The following is a 21,350-nucleotide window of genomic DNA, read 5'->3' on the forward strand; positions in this document are numbered from 1 at the left end:
GTCACCCAGGCTGGAGTGCAGTGGCATGATCACAGCTCACTGCAGCCTCAATCTCCTGGGCTCAAGCAACCCAGTTCAGCCTCCCGAATAGCTGGGACTACCAATGCACACCACTACACCTGGTTAATTTGTTTTTTTTCTGTTTTGTTTTGTTGTAGAGACAGGGGCTCCCAGTGTTGCCCAGGCTGGTCTCAAACTCCTGACCCTAAGCGATCCTCCTGCCTTGGCCTCCCAAAGTGTTTTGATTACAGGCATGAGCCACCACACCCAGCCTCCAGGCTCCTTTTTGACTGCTGTTTGTCACAAATCACATCCAAGTTATCAAAACTTGTTGGATCCAACTTTAGATTTATTGAGAATCCAACCACTTTGCTGCCCCCCAGTTCACCCCTGCTGTCTCTTGCCTAGATTATTGTACATTTCCTCAAATGAGTTTCCTCCTGTCTGCCCTTATGTCCCTGTAGTATAGCGTAGTTTAAATATATCAGCCAGTGATATTTTCAAAATGTCAATCAGATTCTCCTCTTGAGTAGAATTCTCCAGCTGCTTCCCATCTCTGATAAAGGCCAAAGTCTTTAGATAGACCAGCAAGGCCCTACCTGATCTGCTCCCTCTCACTGCTTTTTCTCTGACCTCATCTCCTTTTATTCAGACTGTTCACACCACCATAATCCCCTCTGTTTATCAAGCTTGCCACGCATGTTCCTCAGGGATTTTGCACTTGCTGTTCCCTCTGCTTGGAATGTTTTATCAGTCTCCAGTGAGGCTATTTCCTTACCACCTCCCGGGCTCTGCTCAAATTCCATCTTTTGGCGAGGCCTCCTTAAGCATCGCATATCCAATAATAGCTCCCTGCCCACAAGCATTCCCTATTCTACCTTTTCCGTTTATTTTTCTCCAAAGCACTTTTCCATATATGACAGACTACACACACACATATATATGTTTGTATATAGGGTCTTGTTTGTCTCTCCCCACTAGAAAGAACAGAAGCTCCATGAGGGCAGATACTCATCTGTTTTGCTCAGTGATGTATCTCCAGGGTAGTGTCTGGTACACGGTAGGCACTAAAACCTTTTTTTTTCCTAGAGAGATATTTAATTTTTTTTCTCTAGACAGACAGTCTTGCTATTTTGCCCAGGCTGGCCTCAAACTCCTGGCCTCAATTGAGCCTCCTGCCTCAGCCTCCTGAGTAGCTGGAATTATAAGTGTGAGCCACTGTGCCTGGCTCCAACTCAAAGATTTGACAAAAAATGAATGAACAGTCGTATGTGTCTGTGGTTTGAGTGGGGAAGAAGATGAGAGTGGCTACCCATGATGGACCAAGTGGTATAGTCACAAATTAGAGCTTCATATCTAAATCCTATTTTTTCAAAGTCCTTTTCTGGTTACTCTTATCCATCCTGATTGTTTTAACCCTTATTATGCCCTAGTGATTCTGCATAGTTAGCACCCAGTTTTTCTCTCATGAATTCATGAGTATTAATCTTTCCCTAAATACTTGCCAATTTTTTTAGGGAAAATATCAGCACATGTTTTATTGGCATAACTCAATAAAACTACATTGGCATAACTCAGTGACTTAACAAAACTCAGAGAATAGAGAAATAAAAATGTAAAATTAACATACAGCAGAGAGATTATCCCAAGGACTATGGGATTGGATTAAATTAAGAAGATTAGAGTGTTGCCAGTGATGGTCCCACTCTTTAAGAGAGTAAAGTGCAAAGAAGGTGAGTAAATTGCAGGGAGCACAGAACAGCCTGGCACAGGGGAGTCCATCAGTAAGCTGTCTAGAACAAGGGTGGATAAGTGGAAATGCCTTTCAGGACCATCTGTATCTCTGTCCTAACTTCATGCTCATTATGCAACAGACTAATGTTTCCCAGGTACTTTAGTATTAGAGGGCTTGTCCTATGTCATGTTGTGGTTAAATACTCTGGCAGTCAGTGTTGCACCAGTCCGCCTTGGGGAATATCTTTGGGTTTCCTGTAAGGTCTAAGGGGGCAGAGACAAGACTGTAGTAAACACTTCCTAATGATTCCCCTCTACCTAGTCTCTTATTCAAAATATAGCCTAATATCTTTCTCAGATGTGCTCATCTACAGTGAAACAAGTACAAAAGGGCTATGCCAATAAAACTTGAAAGGCAAATTGCAGTGTATTATTCCATACGTGAGTAGTGTTATCACACCTGACAAGAATTATTCATTGTTTTTCAAATATGAGTATAGAAATTCTGAATGAAACATCCTTTTTAAATAATTACTATTTTTTTATTTTTGTAGAGACAGGGTCTCACTATGTTGCCCAGGCTGGTCTCGAACTCCTGGACTCCAGGGAACCTCCTGCCTCAGCCTCCGAAAGTGCTAGGATTACAGGTGTGAGCCACCACGCCTGGCCCAAGTTTTATTAATAGGAAGATATGTGTCTCTACTGCAAACAGTAGAGCTGTTATATGAGGAACATAGATTTGAAAAGTTTCCCCCGTTCTAACCCAGATGCCTTTTCCACCTGATCTTGGAGAAATTAAGACCGCGTAAGCCCTCATTTTAAAGAGAAGTAAGCAGATCTTGGCTGGTACGGTGGTGTGCACCTGTAGTCTCAGCTACTCGGGAGGCTGAGGTGGGAGGATGGCTTGAGCCCAGGAGTTCGAGGCTACAATGGGTTATGATCATACCACTGCACTCCAGCCTGGTAACAGAGTGAGGCCCTTACAAAAAACAGGCCCTTTGGGGGAAAAAAAAAAGGCTGGATGTGGTGGCTCACGCCTATAATTCCCAGCACTTTGGGAGGCCAAGGTGGGTGGATCACTTGAGGTCAGGAGTTTGTGACCAGCCTGGCCAACATGGTCAAACTGTCTGTACTAAAAATACAAAAATTAGCCAGGCGTGGTAGAACACACCTGTAGTCCCAACTCCTCGGGAGGCTGAGGAAGGAGAGTCGCTTGAGCCTGGGAGGTGGAGGTTGCAGTGAGCCGAGATCGCGCCACTGCATTCCAGCCTGGTGACAGAGTGAGACTCTGTCTCAAATAAATAAATAAATAAATTTTAAAAAGTTAGGTAAGCAGGTCTAGAGAGTTGTGGCACAGCTAAATAGTCATAGAACTGGGAGTAGAATTCTCTTTTGAGGCCTTAGAATTTGGTCACGCTGCAGTATATCCTGCATCTCAAAAGCTTTGTCTTCTGAGAGTGAATTTGTTGAAAACCACCAAGAGGCTCTGAGGCCAAATAAGGTAGATGACCAGATTTGATAATCTGCTATTAGTCCAAAATGAACTGGCTTTAACAAGAATGTTTTCCTTGAGAATTGTAGTGAATAGCCTATTAAATGCATCGCAAAAACTAGATCCCCCTAAAAGACAACAGGGAATGATAGACTATCCCATTTGATTCATCTCATATATACACAGCAGTCTCAGAGTTGCAGTGCCAGTACCACCACTACTAATTATGATCACTTAGACATAATTACTAATTATGATTGCTACTATGAAACTTATGAAAAAAGTTTAAAATTTTTAAATTGAAGATGCTTTTCTCATCCTGCCCCCTCCTTTTTTGGTGTACTACATCTTCATGTTCATTGTTGGGCCATATAGCCATTACATATTGAATTCTCCCTGAAAGTCTTCTTTAGAATTGATTTGCTAAGTAGCTCTGTGTTTAGTGCTTTGCGCCAGTTCTTACATCAGTGTTTCTGGTCGTTTTGGTCTGAAGCTTGTTCTCTAGTTCTAGGTATGGCAAATTTTTTTTTGAAGAAGGCTACATATTAAATATTTAGGCTCTGTGGGCCAAAAATGGTCCTGTTAATGTATTCGTGAGTGTGTGTGTACTTAACACATTTTTTAAATGTAAAAGCCATTCTTAGCTTGTTGGGTGTGGTGGCTCATGCCTGTAATCCCAGCACTGAGATGGCTGAGATGGGAGGATTGCCTGAGCTCAGGAGTTTGAGACCAGCCTGGGCAACACAGTGAAGACTCCATTTCAAAAAAAAAAAAAAAAGCCATTCTTAGCTTGAGGACTGCCAATCCTTGCTCTAGTAGATTCCTCATAAGGGGCTCATGGAGACAATATTCCAGTTTTGCTGGATATAAAATCCTTGGCTTACACTTTATGTATTTTAAATATGTTACTTCATTTTCTTCTCACATAAAACATTGCAGTTGAAGTCTGATGACAATCTGGTTTTTTTTACTAGACCACTTGGTGTTGGTCATTCTGGGTTGATACTCTCAAGTTTGCAATGTCTTTTTTTCAATATCTACTTTTTAAGTACTTTTTTTTAAGTTTTCTTGATTTCTTTTGTTCCCTTTCGTTGGTCTTCATCTATAAGAACTGCTATTACTCATATTTTGGGTCTTTGCTCATTTTTAGTATTTGTCACTTTCTCCCTTTTATTTTTTTTTTAAAAAAAAGCAATCCTTAGGTTTGACTCTGATCTTTTTCTCATTTCTTTTTAATTTTTATTGCTAATTCTTTTTGGTGTCTAATTTCTGAATTTTCTAATTCTGATTTAGGTTATTCTTTCATGTCTTGTATCTTTTTGTTTTGTTTTGTTTTGAGATGGAGCATCGCTCTATTGCCAGGCTGGAGTGGAATGGCGCCATCTCGGCTTCCTGCAACCTCCTCCTCCCGAGTTCAAGCGATTCTCCTGCCTCAGCCTCGCGAGTAGCTGGGATTACAGGCGCCCAACACCATGCCTGGCTAATTTTTGCCTTTTTAGTAGAGACGGGGTTTTGCTACGTTGGCCAGGCTGATGTCGAACTCCTGACCTCAGGTGATCCGCCCGCCTCAGCCTCCCAAAGTGCTGGGATTACAGGCATGAGCCACCGCGTCCGGCCTCTTGTATCATTTTCTTTCTTTTTTTTTTTTTTTGAGACGGAGTCTCGCTCTGTCGCCCAGGCTGGGGTGTAGTGGCGCGATCTCGGCTCACTGCAAGCTCCGCCACCCAGGTTCACGCCATTCTCCTGCCTCAGCCTCCGAAGCAGCTGGGACTACAGGCGCCCGCCACCACGCCCAGCTAATTTTTTGTGTGTGTGTGTATTTTTCAGTAGAGACGGGGTTTCACTGTGTTAGCCAAGATGGTCTCGATCTTCTGACCTCATGATCCGCCCGCCTCGGCCTCCCAAAGTGCTGGGATTACAGGCTTGAGACACCGCGCCCAGCCTTGTATCATTTTCTTAAAGACTTAGCTCACTCTGCAATAGGATGCAGTTTGATTTGCTTCCTGGGCACATTTCTGGCATGCTTTCACTGTCTGATACTGTTCTATTCTTTATTCTCTTCATGTGAAATTGATTTTTCTAAATTTTTAGAAGGAAGTGTGGTTCAGGATTGCTTTTCTGATTTCACGTACTCCTCAAACGTTTGACTCCCATTGGACATTATCATCCTTCCTTCTGCACATTCATTTTTGCATGATAGTTTTTTCATATAACCACCCTAAAACTCAGCTTGGCAAAGATAAAATGTCATCAAAAGGAATGTAGGGCAGTCCTGTTGAAACTGAGCTCTACATCAAGCCCAGAGCCTGACAGGTGTCAAACGTCACTGTTTATTTCACATTTAAAATATAAAATATACCATGGTGTCCCTGTGAGTTTGCTGTGGTTCCCTGGGACACGTTAGCTCACAATTTGGGGATCACAATCCCAGGTGATGCTGATATTGCTGATCAGGAGACCACACTTGGATGTTTGGCTGTTTTTTGTTTGTTTTCCCCAAAAAACCTACAGGAAGTTAAAAAAAAAAAAGTACAAGAAGAAAGACTTTCAAAACTTGTACTGCCAGCCATGAAGAAAATTTCTTCCTTTGGACCCATGTACTCATGTATTCATCAATTAAAATGAAATTATTGAAATCAGTTTGGAAATAGTTGTATATGTGTGTGTTTGTGGGAGAGCATGCTTGCTTGCAGATGCACACACACCTGCTATGTTTGTTGGGAAAATTACTATGTGTTCATTTGCTGTAGTCTAGCTTTCTTACTGGAGGGAAAAACTACTTTGAGTAGACAGGAAGGAACAAAAAAAGCATGCTTGCATCCTCATTGACCTTAATGTTCAAGGACATTTGGTGGTAAATAATTGAATTTCCTTTGTAAACTGCCACAGTAAATATGATTGACTGCTAGTTTGAGATGTGATTGATAAGCCTGCCAAATTTTATAAAGAAAACTTTATATAATATTTACATTTATAAAATGTTTATGTTTTATAAAGAAAACTTTGTATCTCTCAAGAGAGGGAAATCCAGATTGCCTGGTACCAGCATTTATCATACAGAGAATCTTGGATGTTACTCCCAGTAAAATGTGCCCCTAATTTATACTATAATGAAAATAAAACATAGTTGATCTCTAAAAGAGCAATCAACTGCTTTCAAGTGAACTGCCACATAATGCTAATTAGTTGAAGATTATGCTCTGTTCTCCTTAATTTATTATAAAAAGCAAAACACTAAAAATTAACTCGGGAAGACAAAGTAACTGGTGCTTCCTGCATTTTTCCTTGTTCTTTGTCTTTCTAGGATCCCAGGAAATGTGGGCAACTCATGAGAAGGTAGTGCCCTGGATGGAAGTTAGCTGAACAAAATCAGCTTACTCTAAGCCCTTCTGGCCTCAGCCCCTTTTCTGGATTTTAAGAAATCCAGCAATTGATACAAGATTATAGAGTATACCACTCAGTGAAGTTCAGAGTTCTACTACAGAAAGCCCAAGCCTTGATTTACACTTAACATCTAAGAGAAATGGGAAAGAATCTAGCCATTACTTTCCCCAACAGAGGGATCTGTATAGATGAGATGACCAGCGTAGCAAGCAGCCTGCTATTACCTAATCTCTCACCCAGGATTAACATTAACATGGGCTTTCTAACATTTCACTTTTTACAAACTAGTCTTCAAGATTTTTTTTTTTTTTTTTTGAGTCTCGCTGTGTCACCCAGGCTGGAGCACAATAGAGTCACCTCAGCTCACTGCAACCACCATCTCCCTGGTTCAAGCAATTCGCCTGCCTCAGCCTCCTGAGTAGCTGGGATTACAGGCGCACACCACCACACCCGGCTAATTTTTTATATTTTTGGTAGAGGCAGGGTTTCTCCATGTTGGCCAGGCTGGTCTCGAACTCCTGACCTCAAGTGATCCACCTGCCTCAGCCTCCCAAAGTACTGGGATTACAGGTGTGAGCCACCATGCCCAGCCTAGTCTTGAGGTTCTTAAGATATATAGAAAAAGGAATGTAGATTTTGTTAAGCCTTGCTCTTTTTTTAAGACTGGTTTTATAAATTACAAAGACAAATCCTAGGTTACAAGAGGCCATCAAGATCAAAGTAGTTCTTCCTTAAAAGGATGAGTTTTCATTGTTAATCAGAGGCTAGTTTTAACGGTAGTACTTAAATTAACTGTCCTAGTAGAAAGCTGGAACCTGGAAACTCCTTTATTCTGCCTCTGTAGAAATGGCTTTATACGCCGGGCGTGGTGGCTCATGCTTGTAATCCCAGCACTTTGGGAGGCCGAGGCGGGCAGATCACCTGAGGTCGGGAGTTCCAGACTAGCCTGACCAACATGGGGAAACCCCATCTCTACTGAAAATACAAAATTAGCAGGGGGTAGAGGTGCATGCCTGTAATCCCAGCTACTTGGGAGGCTGAGGCAGAATTGCTTGAACCTGGGGGTGGAGGTTGCGGTGAGCCGAGATTGTGCCATTGCACTCCAGCCTGGGCAACAAGAGCGAAACTCCATCTCAAAAAAAAAAAAAAAGAAAAAAGAAATGGCTTTATACACTATTATGGCAACAATTGAGCTCCTGGTTTCGGTGGACAGTAAATGTTTATCTTACAGTTGTGCTGGGCGAGAAGTCAGGAAAAGGAGCTGAGTGTGTAACTGTGATTTCCTTTTCCATAGCGTGTTCCATGGGAACCGGTACAAGCAGACTCTATAGTGCTCTCGCCAAGACACTGAACAGCAGCGCTGCCTCCCAGCACCCAGAGTATTTGGTGTCACCTGACCCAGAACATCTGGAGCCCATTGATCCTAAAGAGCTTCTTGAGGAATGCAGGGCCGTCCTGCACACCCGACCTCCCCGGTTCCAGAGGGATTTTGTGGATCTGAGGACAGATTGCCCTAGTACCCACCCACCTATCAGGGTTATGCAATGGAACATCCTCGCCCAAGGTATGCTGGATGCTTTTGTGCCTTTGCAGTCAAGTTTGCTGTGACTGCCTTTCTGCTTCTGCACATCCACAGTGCACTGTTTTATGTGGAAGGAAGAGGTGTGGGCAGATGGAGGTGACTGCAGCAGCATGGAGAGCTCCTAGAAGAGGTTAAGACAGGGAATCATCTGGTTTTCACTTTTTTTTTTTTTAGAAAAAAAAACAGACAGACTTTAATTGTTTTTGGATAGTCTACAAACATGGAAGGTGTAAAGAATAAACCATGAGTTACTTGCTTTAATTGTAAAAACCAAGTCAGGTGCGGTGGCTCACACCTGTAATCCCAGCACTTTGGGAGGCCGAGGTGGGTGGATCACCTGTGGTCAGGAGTTCGAGACCAGCCTGACCAACATGGAGAAACCCCATTTCTACTAAAAATACAAAATTAGCCGGGTGTGGTGGCACATGCCTGTAATCCCAGCTACTCGGGAGGCTGAGGCAGGAGAATCGCTTGAACCCAGAAAGTGGTGGTTGCAGTGAGCTGAGATTGCGCCATTGCACTGCAGCCTGGGCAACAAGAGCGAGGTTGCAGTGAGTTGAGATTGAGCCACTGCACTCCAGCCTGGGCAACAGAGTGAGACACTCTGTCTCAAAAAAAAAAAATAAATATATATATATATACTTTGTTACAGTAGAAAGGACTTCTTTCCTGGGTCTGCCAAATTAAAAAACAGATGTGTCAATCAACTCTATGTAGCATTGCCTTTTATGTAAGCAGTTGAGATTTTAAGAAAAACAAGGGCCTGATTTTTTTTTTTCCTGGAAAATAAGGGGAGATTCCGTGACTTACCAATCTTTGATTCTTTTTCCCTAAGTAGGAAAAGCTGCCTATTTAAAATAAGTTCCATTCATTCTGAGTAGTGTCCATAATAGTCAGGGTTAAAACTAATACTTGGTGTTAAATATTTGGTGTTTTAAAAAACCAAAAAAATTTAAAAAGAAAATTGGCATTTATTTCATTTTATATAGCTTAGATCCCTGGCACTGCAAAGCAGTTTCCTTAAGTAAGATCTTAATATCCTGGAATATAGTTACATGAAATCGTTTCGAAACAAAAGATCTGTTGTTTGCTTCATCCACATAGTGAGAGGTGATTTAGTTTGGATGGGGTAATACAGTTTGGACAGAGAGCCACTCCAAGCATTTGAAGCAGAGGAAGCATTCTGAGGGTCTTGAGTGATGCCAAACCTCCTGGGTACTTTGAAGTCACGGTTTTGTAAGAGCTGACAACTGACTAGCTTTTTCTTTTCAGCTCTTGGAGAAGGCAAAGACAACTTTGTACAGTGCCCTGTTGAAGCACTCAAATGGGAAGAAAGGAAATGTCTCATCCTAGAAGAAATCCTGGCCTACCAGCCTGATATATTGTGCCTCCAAGAGGTGGACCACTATTTTGACACCTTCCAGCCACTCCTCAGTAGACTAGGCTATCAAGGCACATTTTTCCCCAAACCCTGGTCACCTTGTCTAGATGTAGAACACAACAATGGACCAGATGGTTGTGCCTTATTTTTTCTTCAAAACCGATTCAAGCTAGTCAACAGTGCCAATATTAGGCTGACAGCCATGACATTGAAAACCAACCAGGTGGCCATTGCACAGACCCTGGAGTGCAAGGAGTCAGGCCGACAGTTCTGCATCGCTGTCACCCATCTAAAAGCACGCACTGGCTGGGAGCGGTTTCGATCAGCTCAAGGCTGTGACCTCCTTCAGAACCTGCAAAACATCACCCAAGGAGCCAAGATTCCCCTTATTGTGTGTGGGGACTTCAATGCAGAGCCAACAGAAGAGGTCTACAAACACTTTGCTTCCTCCAGCCTCAACCTGAACAGCGCGTACAAGCTGCTGAGTGCTGATGGGCAGTCAGAACCCCCATACACTACCTGGAAGATCCGGACCTCAGGGGAGTGCAGGCACACCCTGGATTACATCTGGTATTCTAAACATGCTCTAAATGTAAGGTCAGCTCTCGATCTGCTCACTGAAGAACAGATTGGACCCAACAGGTTACCTTCCTTCAATTATCCTTCAGACCACCTGTCTCTAGTGTGTGACTTCAGCTTTACTGAGGAACCTGATGGACTTTCATAAATGCTTGCTTTTGTCTTTTTAATCACAAGAGTCTTTTTTTTTTTTTTTTTTTTGAGACAGAGTCTCGCTCTGTTGCCTAGGCTGGAGTACAGTGGCCTGATCTCGGCTCACTGCAAGAGCTGCCTCCCGGGTTCATGGCATTCTCCTGCCTCAGCCTCCAGAGCAGCTGGGACTACAGGCGCCCGCCACCACGCCCAGCTAATTTTTTGTATTTTTAGTAGAGACGGGGTTTCACCGTGTTAGCCAGGATGGTCTCGATCTCCTGACCTTGAATCACAAGAGTCTTAACAGGGAATGTTTCAGGAAACAAATAGGATAAGACAATGCCAGAGGAAGGATAGAAACATGGGAAGTTTCTATCATTTCATTTTCTGCGTTTCCAGCATGCCCTTGGAAAAGACTCCCTTTAGTCCCTTTTTCAATTAAAACCTATAGTGAAAAAGGCATTTGCACTCCAATTTTGGCGTGTGTTGTTTTCTTTTCCTTAATATTACATTTTGATCATTTAAGGGCATTAAATTGGCTTGTTTTGGTCAGGTGTGGTGGCTGCTCATGCCTGTAATACCAGCACATTGGGAGGCCAAGGTGGGAGAATCACTTGAACCCAGGAGTTCGAGTCCAGCCTGGGCAACATGGCACGAGACCCCATCTCTATTTCTAAAATAATAATAAATTCGGTTATTTTGAAGCTTTTTCAATTTGAGGATGCTATAAAAACTCAGACTTGTTGCTTGAATCTTCCATAATAGTATGTAGGAGCAATTTCTCTAAACAGCATTTTAAGTTATTTGTGGGTTTTTAAAATGTCAACAAAATGCATGGCAATATTTATTTTTTATATCTTCATATAAAATTAAGTAAATTATAGCATTATGAACATTTTAGAACCATGCAAGAGAAGTTATAGAGAAAGTAATTTATGGTAATTTTCATAAAGCTTTAAAATATTTTCATTTGGGCTATAACAAAATGAGTACAAAGGAACTATTTAGCCTGGAGGGGCTTTTGTTATTTAAATGTCAGATTTCTTTGATACATTCTTCAAAAATAATCCTTGTCCTGCCTCTATGTTCCATTATTGTGTTTCTTTTTCTTTCTTTTTTTTTTTTTTTTTTGAGACAGAGTCTCACTCTGTTGCCCAGGCTGGAGTGCAGTGGCGTAGTCTCAGCTCACTGCAAGCTCTGCCTCCCGGGTTCACGCCAGTCTCCTGCCTCAGCCTCCCAAGTAGCTGGGACTACAGGCGCCCGCCACCACGCCTGGCTAATTTTTTGTATTTTTAGTAGAGACGGGTTTCACCATGTTAGTCAGGATGGTCTCAGTCTCGATCTCCTGACCTGGTGATCTGCCTGCCTCGGCCTCCCAAAGTGCTGGGATTACAGGCGTGAGCCACAGCGCCCGGCCTTATTGTGTTTCTTGAAGAGATTCCAATTAGTTTTCAATTATTTAACCAATTAGTTTTCATTATTGCTGTTATATATTTAAACTTTACCATTGGAATAATATTGGTATGTGTTTGATATTAGTCACTCGATGTCATCATTATTTGTATTGGAATGTGCTATTCACAATAGGTTATTTAGAAGCTGTATGTGGCAGTGGCCAAGAGAGTCAGTAGGACCTTCTTTTCAGAGATAGGAAACTTTCTAGAAAGCCTGTTAATGGGCTTTCATTGAAATTTCCTAAGATAGCCAGATACTCATTCAAAATATCTAGAAAGAAGAATGTAAAAAGTTAGATAACCTGGGTCGGGTGTGGTGGCTCATGCTTGTAATCCCAGCACTTTCGGAGGCCAAGGTGGGCGGATCAACTGTGGTCAGGAGTTCGAAACCAGCCTGGCCAACATGGTGAAACCTCGTCTCTACTAAAAATACAAAAATTAGCTGGGCATGGTGGCAGGTGTCTGTAATCCCAGCTACTTGGGAGGCTGAAACAGGAGAATCGCTTGAACCTGGGAGGTAGAGGTTGCAGTGAACCCAGACCGCACCATTGCGCTCTAGCCTGGGCAACAAGAGTGAAACTCATCTCAAAAAAACCTGGAATTCTCTTCCATCAGAAATAAAAGTAAAAATTACAGGTAAAGCCTCTTCCAAACAAAATAACTTATTGGTAATAGATATTTTAATTTGTGAGTTGTAAATACATAAGATTAATAAATGGTCTTTTAAACCTAGTGCTTTTAATGTCTTTGTAGTCCAAAAAGAATCTGGGAGTAGATTTTCTCCTTTAATACTGTTATATCATAATGACCCACAAAAATCCATTCACACACGGAGCCTTCACTGTAAAAGTGAACATACTTAGATCTGTAGCTGCAAGTTGATGGCACTTACGCTCCATGTATGTGGTAGCTGCAACAACGTCCACTGAAATGGATCACTCATTCTTTAATAGAACCACTTTTAAAACAAATGAGGTTTTCAGAAGTAACATAGTATGCACAGAATTTTGGGGCTACTGGAAAGAATGACAAGCACGGGAACATCTACCACATGTAGAATTGGTTCAGATTTTAGCATGACTAATTGCTAGTCATATGTTGTTGAGAACAATACTGATTAGAATACTCATTAGTGCAGGTACATTGTTTACCTACCCCAAAATACTTCAACCGGAAGAGAAACCATGGCAGCCTTAAATAAATAAATCTGGATAAGAATGAAGGCCAAAATAATGTTTGAGTTTCAAGTGTTGTCTACCAACAAAATTAACAGGGTATGAGTTGAGGGTGGGCATATAGGTGCATGGGCATGCCACCAGACAAAATTAGTTTTGGAAACACCAACATATGATTGGTATGTTACTATGAGTTAAGGGGACTGGAAAAAATCCAGTGAAACTCTCGAGTTACCCTTTCTAGTTATCACTGCAGGAGATTGAATCCTTCACTGATGCATTACCAGGAACTGAAAAAGAAAATTTTTTTAAAGTCATCATATGTGAGCCTTCTAATTTTTAAGTAGTATATAAATCTTAATAGGTTGCTTTTTTCTTTTCTTTTGAGACAGGGTATTGCTCTGTCACCCAGGCTGCAGTGCAGTGGTGTGATCATGGCTCACTGTAGTCTGTACCCCACGGGCTCCAGTGATCCTCCCACCTCAGTCTCCCGAGCTGCTGGGACCACAGGCACATGAAACCATGCCCAGCTAAAATTTTTTATTATTTTTTTGTAGAGATGGGGTTTCATCACGTTGCCCAGGCTGGTCCCAAACTCCTGGGTTCAAGTGATCCTCCTACCTCCACCTCCCAAAGTGCTGGGATTACAGGCATGAGCCACTGTGCCCCACCCTAAGTTGCATGTTCCTTGCATAGATCCCTTATTCCATCCATATGTACCTTTCATCCTGCTTTTCCTATTGTACCCTATATACTATTGTTTCTGGTTTTTATTTTTCTTTTTTCCCATACACTGTTTTGTCATTGAGTCTCAGAAGGTAAATTGCAAATTTGAAGAAGGAGTAGGAATGGCACGAGTTTTGGTTTCCTTCATGCCACATTTCAGTAGATACTGTAGTACATGGTGGTAGTAACGACTGACTGGATTGTTTATTTAAATAAGGCATTGTGGTGTATACATATGATGAAATTAACATTTGAGTTCCTTTGACTCCAAGAGCTTTACATACGATCTTAAAACTATAGATGGGGGCTCAAAAGGTCAAATAATTTGAGCAAAGTGATAGCAAATAAATAGTAGCTGAGTCAGGATTCAAACTCAGATCTGTCTGGACTCCAAAGTGCTTGCTTCTTCCCCACCACCGTTTCTTTGGCTTTGAGTGAACACAAACGGGGAGAATAGACATTGCAGTGTAGCAAGAGATTTGTTAAACATGGTCAAATGGTCAAACATGTAAGTCAAATACACATGCAGTATCATACATACAGTGTTAGACTAGAAGCAGGATATGGTGGCTGAATACTGGAATATAATGGATTTCCAGTGTTGTTTTTTGTTTTTGTTTTTGTTTTTTAAGACGGAGTCTCACTCTGTTGCCTGGGCTGGAGTGCAGAGGTGTGATCTCAGCTCACTGCGACCTCCGCCTCCCAGGTTCAAGTGATTCTCCTGCCTTAGCCTCCCTAGTAGCTGGGATTACAGGCGTGAGCCACCACACCCGGCCTGGATTTCCAGTTTTCTGATAAAGTCAAGTCTAGTTTTGCCCAAAGTAGAACATTTGATACTGTTTGTGTACTTCAATCGTAGTTTTTAAAGGAAGCAATAAGAACAGCTACTCTAGTATTTCAAATTAAAGGAAAAAAATGATGCAAATATTCTGTATTCAAACCATTTTTTAAAACAGTCAAGATTTATAATGAAGGGAATGTTGCATATAGTTACATATATATGCATTATTTATCATGTGTGTTAGACTTGAAAGATTCCCAAGAATTAAATTCTAAAAAGAGAGAAAACTAAAACATGATTTCAGTTTTAAAAAAGGAAAGGCATCCAAGAAATGAATGTGCATGCATAAGGAGCTCTAATCAACTCTTTCTTTAAAATGACATGTATAAAAATATAGGACAGGAAGACTTTTTACCTGGAGTGGATAGATATTAGCAAGAGATTTGTGAGCCATGGTCAAACACCAGAATGGCAAAGGCCTGGAACTAGGGCATGTACAATAAGGGGAGAGGAAAAAAGCAGCATGTCAAAGGGCACAGGCTGTAACTGAAAAGACTTAGCTGTCACCAGTGTGACCCTGAACGAGTCGCTCCATCTCTAGAGCCTAAGTTTTCTCATCCATAGAGTATATCTGCCCTCTCAAACTCATAGATTTGTGAGATCTGTAAAATAATATAAATTTTAAAATACATATTGTAAGTCACACAATAATAATAATGGCTAAGTTTCAAAACAAAAAAGGGAAGGGCCCTCTGTATTTCATGTAACAACCCACTCCTAATTTTTTCACCAAAGAGAATAACCCTTCAATTTGAAAGGGCAGAACTAAGTGTTTATAGAAATTTAAGCCCAAAATAGGCAGAAGGGCTGACTGAAGGGCAAAAGATTGGTTGGTTGGTCTTTTCTACCCAGTTGTTCCTCTAGGCAGATGTGAGGTTGTGGGCTAGTGCTTAGGTTCTTCAATTTCGAGAGGTGGTCAGTTGTACTTTGATTTGTAATGTAGAAAGATCTGCCTTTGAATGACAAAACAGAATACCCACAACTCCAGCCCCTTGTTCCCATATTTCTTTGGAAAACTCAATTCTGGGAAAACATTCATGTAAGATTAGTCACACAGACAGCAAAACCTTTCTTGACAGAATGCTAGGCAAAGCTTTGCGTCTCCTAAGCATCTGGTAAACTTGGACTGTATGAATCTCAACTGGTTAATTTATCTTTATTGGCTGCCAATATATTCAAAGCCAGTATATAGCTGCATTTTAATGACTGTGTAACACTTTACAGCATATATTCTCTGTATTAGTTTTCTTTTGTTAATTTATTTGAAATTCCTTTTTTCTTCACTGAAATTTCTTGTACCTGTTTTTGTTGACTTCCATTTATTCTTTTTTTTTTTTTTTTTTTTTTTTTGAGACGGCGTCTCGCTCTGTCGCCCAGGCTGGACTGCAGTGGCGCGATCTTGGCTCACTGCAAGCTCCTCCTCCCGGGTTCACGCCATTCTCCTGCCTCAGCCTCCCAAGTAGCTGGGACTACAGGCGCCAGCCACCACGCCTGGCTAATTTTTTTGTATTTTTAGTAGAGACGGGGGTTTCACCGTGTTAGCCAGGATGGTCTTGATCTCCTGACCACGTGATCTGCCCGCCTCGGCCTCCCAAAGTGCTGGGATTACAGGCTTGAGCTGAGCTACCGCGCCCGGCTTTTTTTTTTTTTTTTTTTTTTTTTTTTTTTTTTGAGACGGAGTTTTGCTTTTGTTGCCGAGGCTGGAGTGCAATGGCGCAATTCCGGCTCACCGCAACCTCCGCCTCCCAGGTTCAAGCAATTCTCCTGCCTCAGCCTCCCGAGTAGCTGGGATTACAGGCATGCGCCACCATGCCTGGCTAATTTTTTTTCTGTTTTTAGTAGAGACGGGGTTTCTCCATGTTGGTCAGGCTGGTCTCGAACTCCTGACCTCAAGTGATCTGCCCACCTCGGCCTCCCAAGGTGCTGGGATTACAGGCGTGAGCCACCACGCCCAGCAATTTATTCGTATATGTAAACTATCTGAAACTCTTGTAGCAATAAAGCAGGATACTTATTAAATATCTTGCCACATTAAACAGGTTCAGGCTTCAAGATCCAGACAACTTGTGTACAGGAATGGAAACCATACAAGTGGAAATGGGCCGGGCGTGGTGGCTCACGCCTGTAATCTCAGCACTTTGGGAGGCCGAGGTGGGTGGATCACCTGAGGTCAGGAGTTCGAGACCAGCCTGGCCAATACGGCAAAACCCTGTCTCTACTAAAAACACAAAAATTAGCCAGGCATGTTGGCAGGCGCCTAATCCTAGCTATTCCAGGGGATGAGATGGGAGTATTATTGCTTGAACCTGGGAGGCAGAGGTTGCAGTGAGCTGAGATCGTGCCACTACATTCCAGCCTGGGTGACAGAGCTAGACTGTCTCCAAAAAAAAAAAAAAAAAAAGGAAGATGGTGGAAGACTGCACATAAGGAACATGTATGTCTGACATCTGATTCTGGTTTCCACAGACTGGCAAACCTGCAGAGAACACCCAGCAAAATTCTGCAATATTTTAAAATTCAGTTTGTGGGAAACTTGTTTCCCTCCCTGCAACCCCCACCCCCACTTGTTTTTGGATGGGAGTGAATGGGGGTTCAGGCTAAAACTCAACTGGGAGTCAGAGGGCGAGTTCTTTGCAGTTCTGCCACTGACTATCTGAACCAACTGATGAGTCAAAAGTTTTCCTGAACCTTAGGTTCTTCATTTGTAATAAAGGAATAATCTCTAAGGTTTCTTAAAATTCTGATTTGAATTTTAAAACTCTGAGTTACTGCTGCCACTGCCCAAAAATATTTGGGAAACTTTTTGGAACTGCTTCCATATGTTTGATGAAGCTCTTAAGAAAACTTGTGTCAATCTCATAGCCACATCTCCATTTGAACCAAGTACGACATTACCTAGCTTGATTCACATCACATTAACTTCAAATGACACAGCTCTTTTTAAAACTAAAATCTTCAACAGGAAATTTGTCTCTGTTAAATATATGTAAAATTTAGATTCTCCTCTAAAGCCATTTAAAAGTATTTTGAATGGTAACATTATTAGAATTAGTATATAGCTTTCCAGAGTAATTTCTTTGAAGAGACAAGGCACATTAACTTGGTGTACTGTTTCATAAGACTCTTACAAAGTCATCCTAATTAAAGACATGTTAAATATAAGAAAAAGGCTTTAGAATCGATAAAATACACAGTATGTAGGTTTTTAAAAAGCTATTTGTAATACTATATCTCAAACTACCTTTTTCCATTTTTGGAACACTTGGGTTGGAACACAGAACCCTAAATGTTAACGCTTTCTTTATTGTAACTATAAGGCAGTGGTTCTAAAATGTTGCTGCACAATGAAATCACCTAGAGATATTTTAAAAATAAAGATGCCTGGCTCCCTTTCCCAAACACTGACTTAATTGGTATGGAGTAGGAGCTAAGACACAGGCTTATGAAAAGCTTCCCAGCTATTTCTAATGTGAGGCAAAGTAACCACTGGATTCAAGTGAATTAATGTCCTACAATTCAGAAATAATTTACAGATTATATAGATTAGTATTTTTCCTTTTTGGGCAGTGACAGTATCACTTACCTGAAATAGACAAGTTTCTCAAAGTTAAGACAGTGCAGGCCGGCTGTGATGGCTCGCGCCTATAATGCCAGCACTTTGGGAAGCCGAGGCAGGTGGATCACCTGAGATCAGGAGTTTGAGACCAGCCTGGCCAACATGGTGAAACCCCGTCTCTACTGAAAATATAAAAAATTAGCCAGGCGTGGTTGTGCATGCCTGTAATCCCAGCTACTCAGGAGGCTGAAGCAGGAGAATCATTTGAACCCAGGAGGCGGAGGTTGCAGTGAGCCAAGATGGCGCCAGTGCACTCCAGCCTGGGTGACAGAGAGAGACTCTGTCTCAAAAAATAGATTCTACAGTGCAATGGATGTGAACAATTATCTTGGGAGAAAGTAACTCTGCTGTTAGTTTACAGCCTAGTTATAATTCACAGCTTTGTTTTATCTTTGATATGCAGTATTTTGCATTAAGCAATTATGGTTTTTTGGTTTTTTTTTTTTTGAGACAGAGTCTCGCTCTGTCGCCCAGGCTGGAGTGCAGTGACGCCATCTCGGCTCATTGCAACCTCTGTCTCTCAGGTTCAAGTGATTCTCCTGCCTCAGCCTCCTGAGTAGCTGGGATTATAGGCGTGCGCCACCACACCCTGCTAATTTTTTGTATTTTTAGTAGAGATAGGCTTTCACCGTGTTAGCCAGGATGGTCTCAATCTCCTGAACTCATGATCCACCCGCCTTGGCCTGCCAAAGTGCTGGGATTACAGGCATGAGCCACACGCATGGCCAAGCAATTATGTTTTACTTGTATTATATTTTCACTTTGGAAGCTGTGATGTATTGTTTTTTAGTCTTGAACCCAAAGCATTACTACTGAGTTGCAGTGTTCAGAAAGATAGTTATGGGTGCTCAAATAAGTCTCCGTGCTGCACGTGAGTGTTTCAAAGGTTTGGAGGTGTGACACAGATAGGAGGCAAATCAGTGCCCTTGTAAAGGGTGAGCAATATCTTATTCTACCATTAGGGCTGGCATCACAGTGTACTGAGTTCCTACAGAGTATGTTTTAATTATGGGGGACAGTGATTGTAACAAAGGGGCTGAAGACTAGATGAATCACAACCACTGAAGACTTGCAGTACTTTGAATGGTTAAAAGCTACAATAAAAGGGAAAGTTGCTTTGACAGCTGTGGAACTAAAGGGTTACTCTTGCCTGCCAAAAATAAAGTGCTCTGTAGTACCCTCATAAAAGTAGGATAGGAGACTTAAAAGCAAAAGGATCATAAGAGACCTTATAAATAACTCCAAGGCCAAAATTTTCTTTAGTTTGTCTTAGTAATTAGACATGACTTGTTAATGTGATCAGAAATGTACACTCCTGAGTGTATGCGGTGTCAGACAGGCCACTAAGTAATGTACCAAGTGCCCCATCCCTTACATTCTGGCTTCACCACCACACCTCACTGGAACTGCCCTCTCATTGTCAGTGTAAGCTCAGTGGCTTTTTCTTTAGCCTGATTTGCTTTGCCTTTCTGCACTTGATGTTGCCACCATATCCTGAAATGTTACCTTATCTGTCCTGTTTATTCTCTATGAATAGTCCTTGACATCCGTTGCTGATTCTTTTTCTTCTCCCCCAACCTATCTTTATATACTTTACTCTTTCTACTCTTTAGTTCTGAGCTAACTCACAGATCACTCCCCAACCTGAATGGTTTCCACACCTATTTCAGAAACTTTTATTTTGATGTCTGTCACCTCATATCTCAGTAAATAAAACTGAACTCCAAAGTAGGTGAAGGAGGAACGAGTTGTCCAGAAAGAAGCCATCAATGGATGACTCATGAGGTATGAATGCCTAGAATATTTGGGAAAAAATGAAATATAGCCCAGATAAGTCTAAAAGAGGAGTAGCAAGAGAATGAGGCTTGGGGAGATAGGCAGAGCCCAGATCAAAGGACTTTAATTGCTATGCTTAGGCATATCTTTTTAGGAAGAGATGCCACTGAAGAATCTGAAGCAATCACAAAGGTTCATGAGTGATGAAAGCTGCATTTAGAAAGCTCTCAACTGGTAGCCTGGAGAATGGATTAGAGGGAGACTTGGTGAGACAAAGACAGGGAGGATGGAAAAGAAAGTATTTAGAAGGTACTATGAGTAGAAATTTGGTTAATGATTAGAGGAGGTAAAGTATCTAGGATGGCCCCCAGGTTGCTTCTAGTATGAGTAATGGGTTGCTGGTATTATTTATTGGGCTAAGAGAAACAGATTTTGGGGGGAAGAGAGCTCAATTGGATACTCAGGAAGAAACAGCCAGTGGCAATTAGATAAACCCACCTAAAATACAGTAGTGCCTGCTTCAGCAGCACATATCCTCATACTGGAACGATACACAGATTAACACAGCCCCTGCACAAGGATGACACGCAATTTCATGAAGCATTCCAACAGAGAAAAAAAATGACAGCATAAAAGTCTAGGCTTTAACAATAGATTTGGTAGTAAAAACCATAGGCATGGGTGAGATTATCTAACAATTATGTTAGTGAAACAATAATAGTAAACGTCTAATAAGAGTGTTTTCTATGTGCCAGACACTAGTTACAAATCCTTAATATATTAACTCATTTAATCCTGACAACAATTCTATGAGGAAAAGAAGAAAGAAGCCCACAGGCAGAAAGAACAAAGAAAAAACAAGTTGGTTAGGCAGGAAGTAAACATGGGAAACCAAGTAAGTTTTGAGAAGTAGGCCATGAGATTAAGTGAACCAAAGTGTCCGTTTAATTTGACAGTTGGGTTACTGGAGATCTCATGGAGAACTGTTTCTAAGCAAGAATTCAGACTGCAGGCTATTTGAAGAAAAAGAAGGGACAGAAAGATAGGCTATTAATTGTTGGAGCAAGGAGACCAAGTAGGTGTGAAAGGGAGATGCTGGGTACAGGAGGAAGGGCACCTCCTTCCTGAGACAGGTGGTAAGGATGGATGTTGGAGTAACTAAATCATCTGTAACAAGGGGTCCAGGAATGGAGAGAATTCACAGCTCATGACCATGTTCTCTGTAGAGGTATACTGGTTATCTGGTGAGAAGGGTGGTGAAGGCTGGAATTGATGCTGGAAAGTGGCCTGAAGTATAAATTGATAAACTACTGATCATAATTTAAAGATCTAGTGAGGCTGGAAAATGTAGTAGCATCAAGCCAAGGTTATGTGGGGTTTTTTTCCCTCTAATACACTGGACACAAAAAAGCAACTATAAATTATGTTGATTTATAGTTTGGAAGGGCTGAGATTAAAAGCCATAGCATTAAAAGGGC

At 41.6% G+C, this 21,350-nt stretch overlaps 1 protein-coding gene and 1 non-coding gene across 4 annotated transcripts in view; both read left to right on the forward strand.

Annotated features, from left to right (window-relative positions):
- The window catches only part of NOCT (nocturnin), a 32,210-nt gene extending 19,740 nt beyond the window's left edge, over positions 1–12,470 (forward strand). For 2 of the 3 annotated variants that reach the window (XM_054683858.2, XM_016952225.4), the window contains exons 2-3: positions 7,905–8,174; positions 9,465–10,758. In XM_054683858.2, coding sequence (XP_054539833.1) covers positions 7,905–8,174; positions 9,465–10,300 — 1,106 coding nt within the window. In that variant the 3' untranslated portion in view covers positions 10,301–10,758. Of the gene's footprint in view, positions 1–7,904; positions 8,175–9,464 lie in introns of all 3 variants that reach the window. The other variant, XM_016952224.4, reaches the window with a different exon arrangement.
- A 7,913-nt stretch (positions 12,471–20,383) lies between these two features.
- Positions 20,384–20,487, forward strand: LOC112209071 (U6 spliceosomal RNA). Its single transcript, XR_002943751.1, has one exon. It is a non-coding gene; the product is annotated as a U6 spliceosomal RNA (small nuclear RNA).
- Positions 20,488–21,350: the final 863 nt, after the last annotated feature.

This window comes from Pan troglodytes, chromosome 3 (genome assembly GCF_028858775.2).
Source record: "Pan troglodytes isolate AG18354 chromosome 3, NHGRI_mPanTro3-v2.0_pri, whole genome shotgun sequence".
Taxonomy (NCBI): Eukaryota; Metazoa; Chordata; class Mammalia; order Primates; family Hominidae; genus Pan; species Pan troglodytes.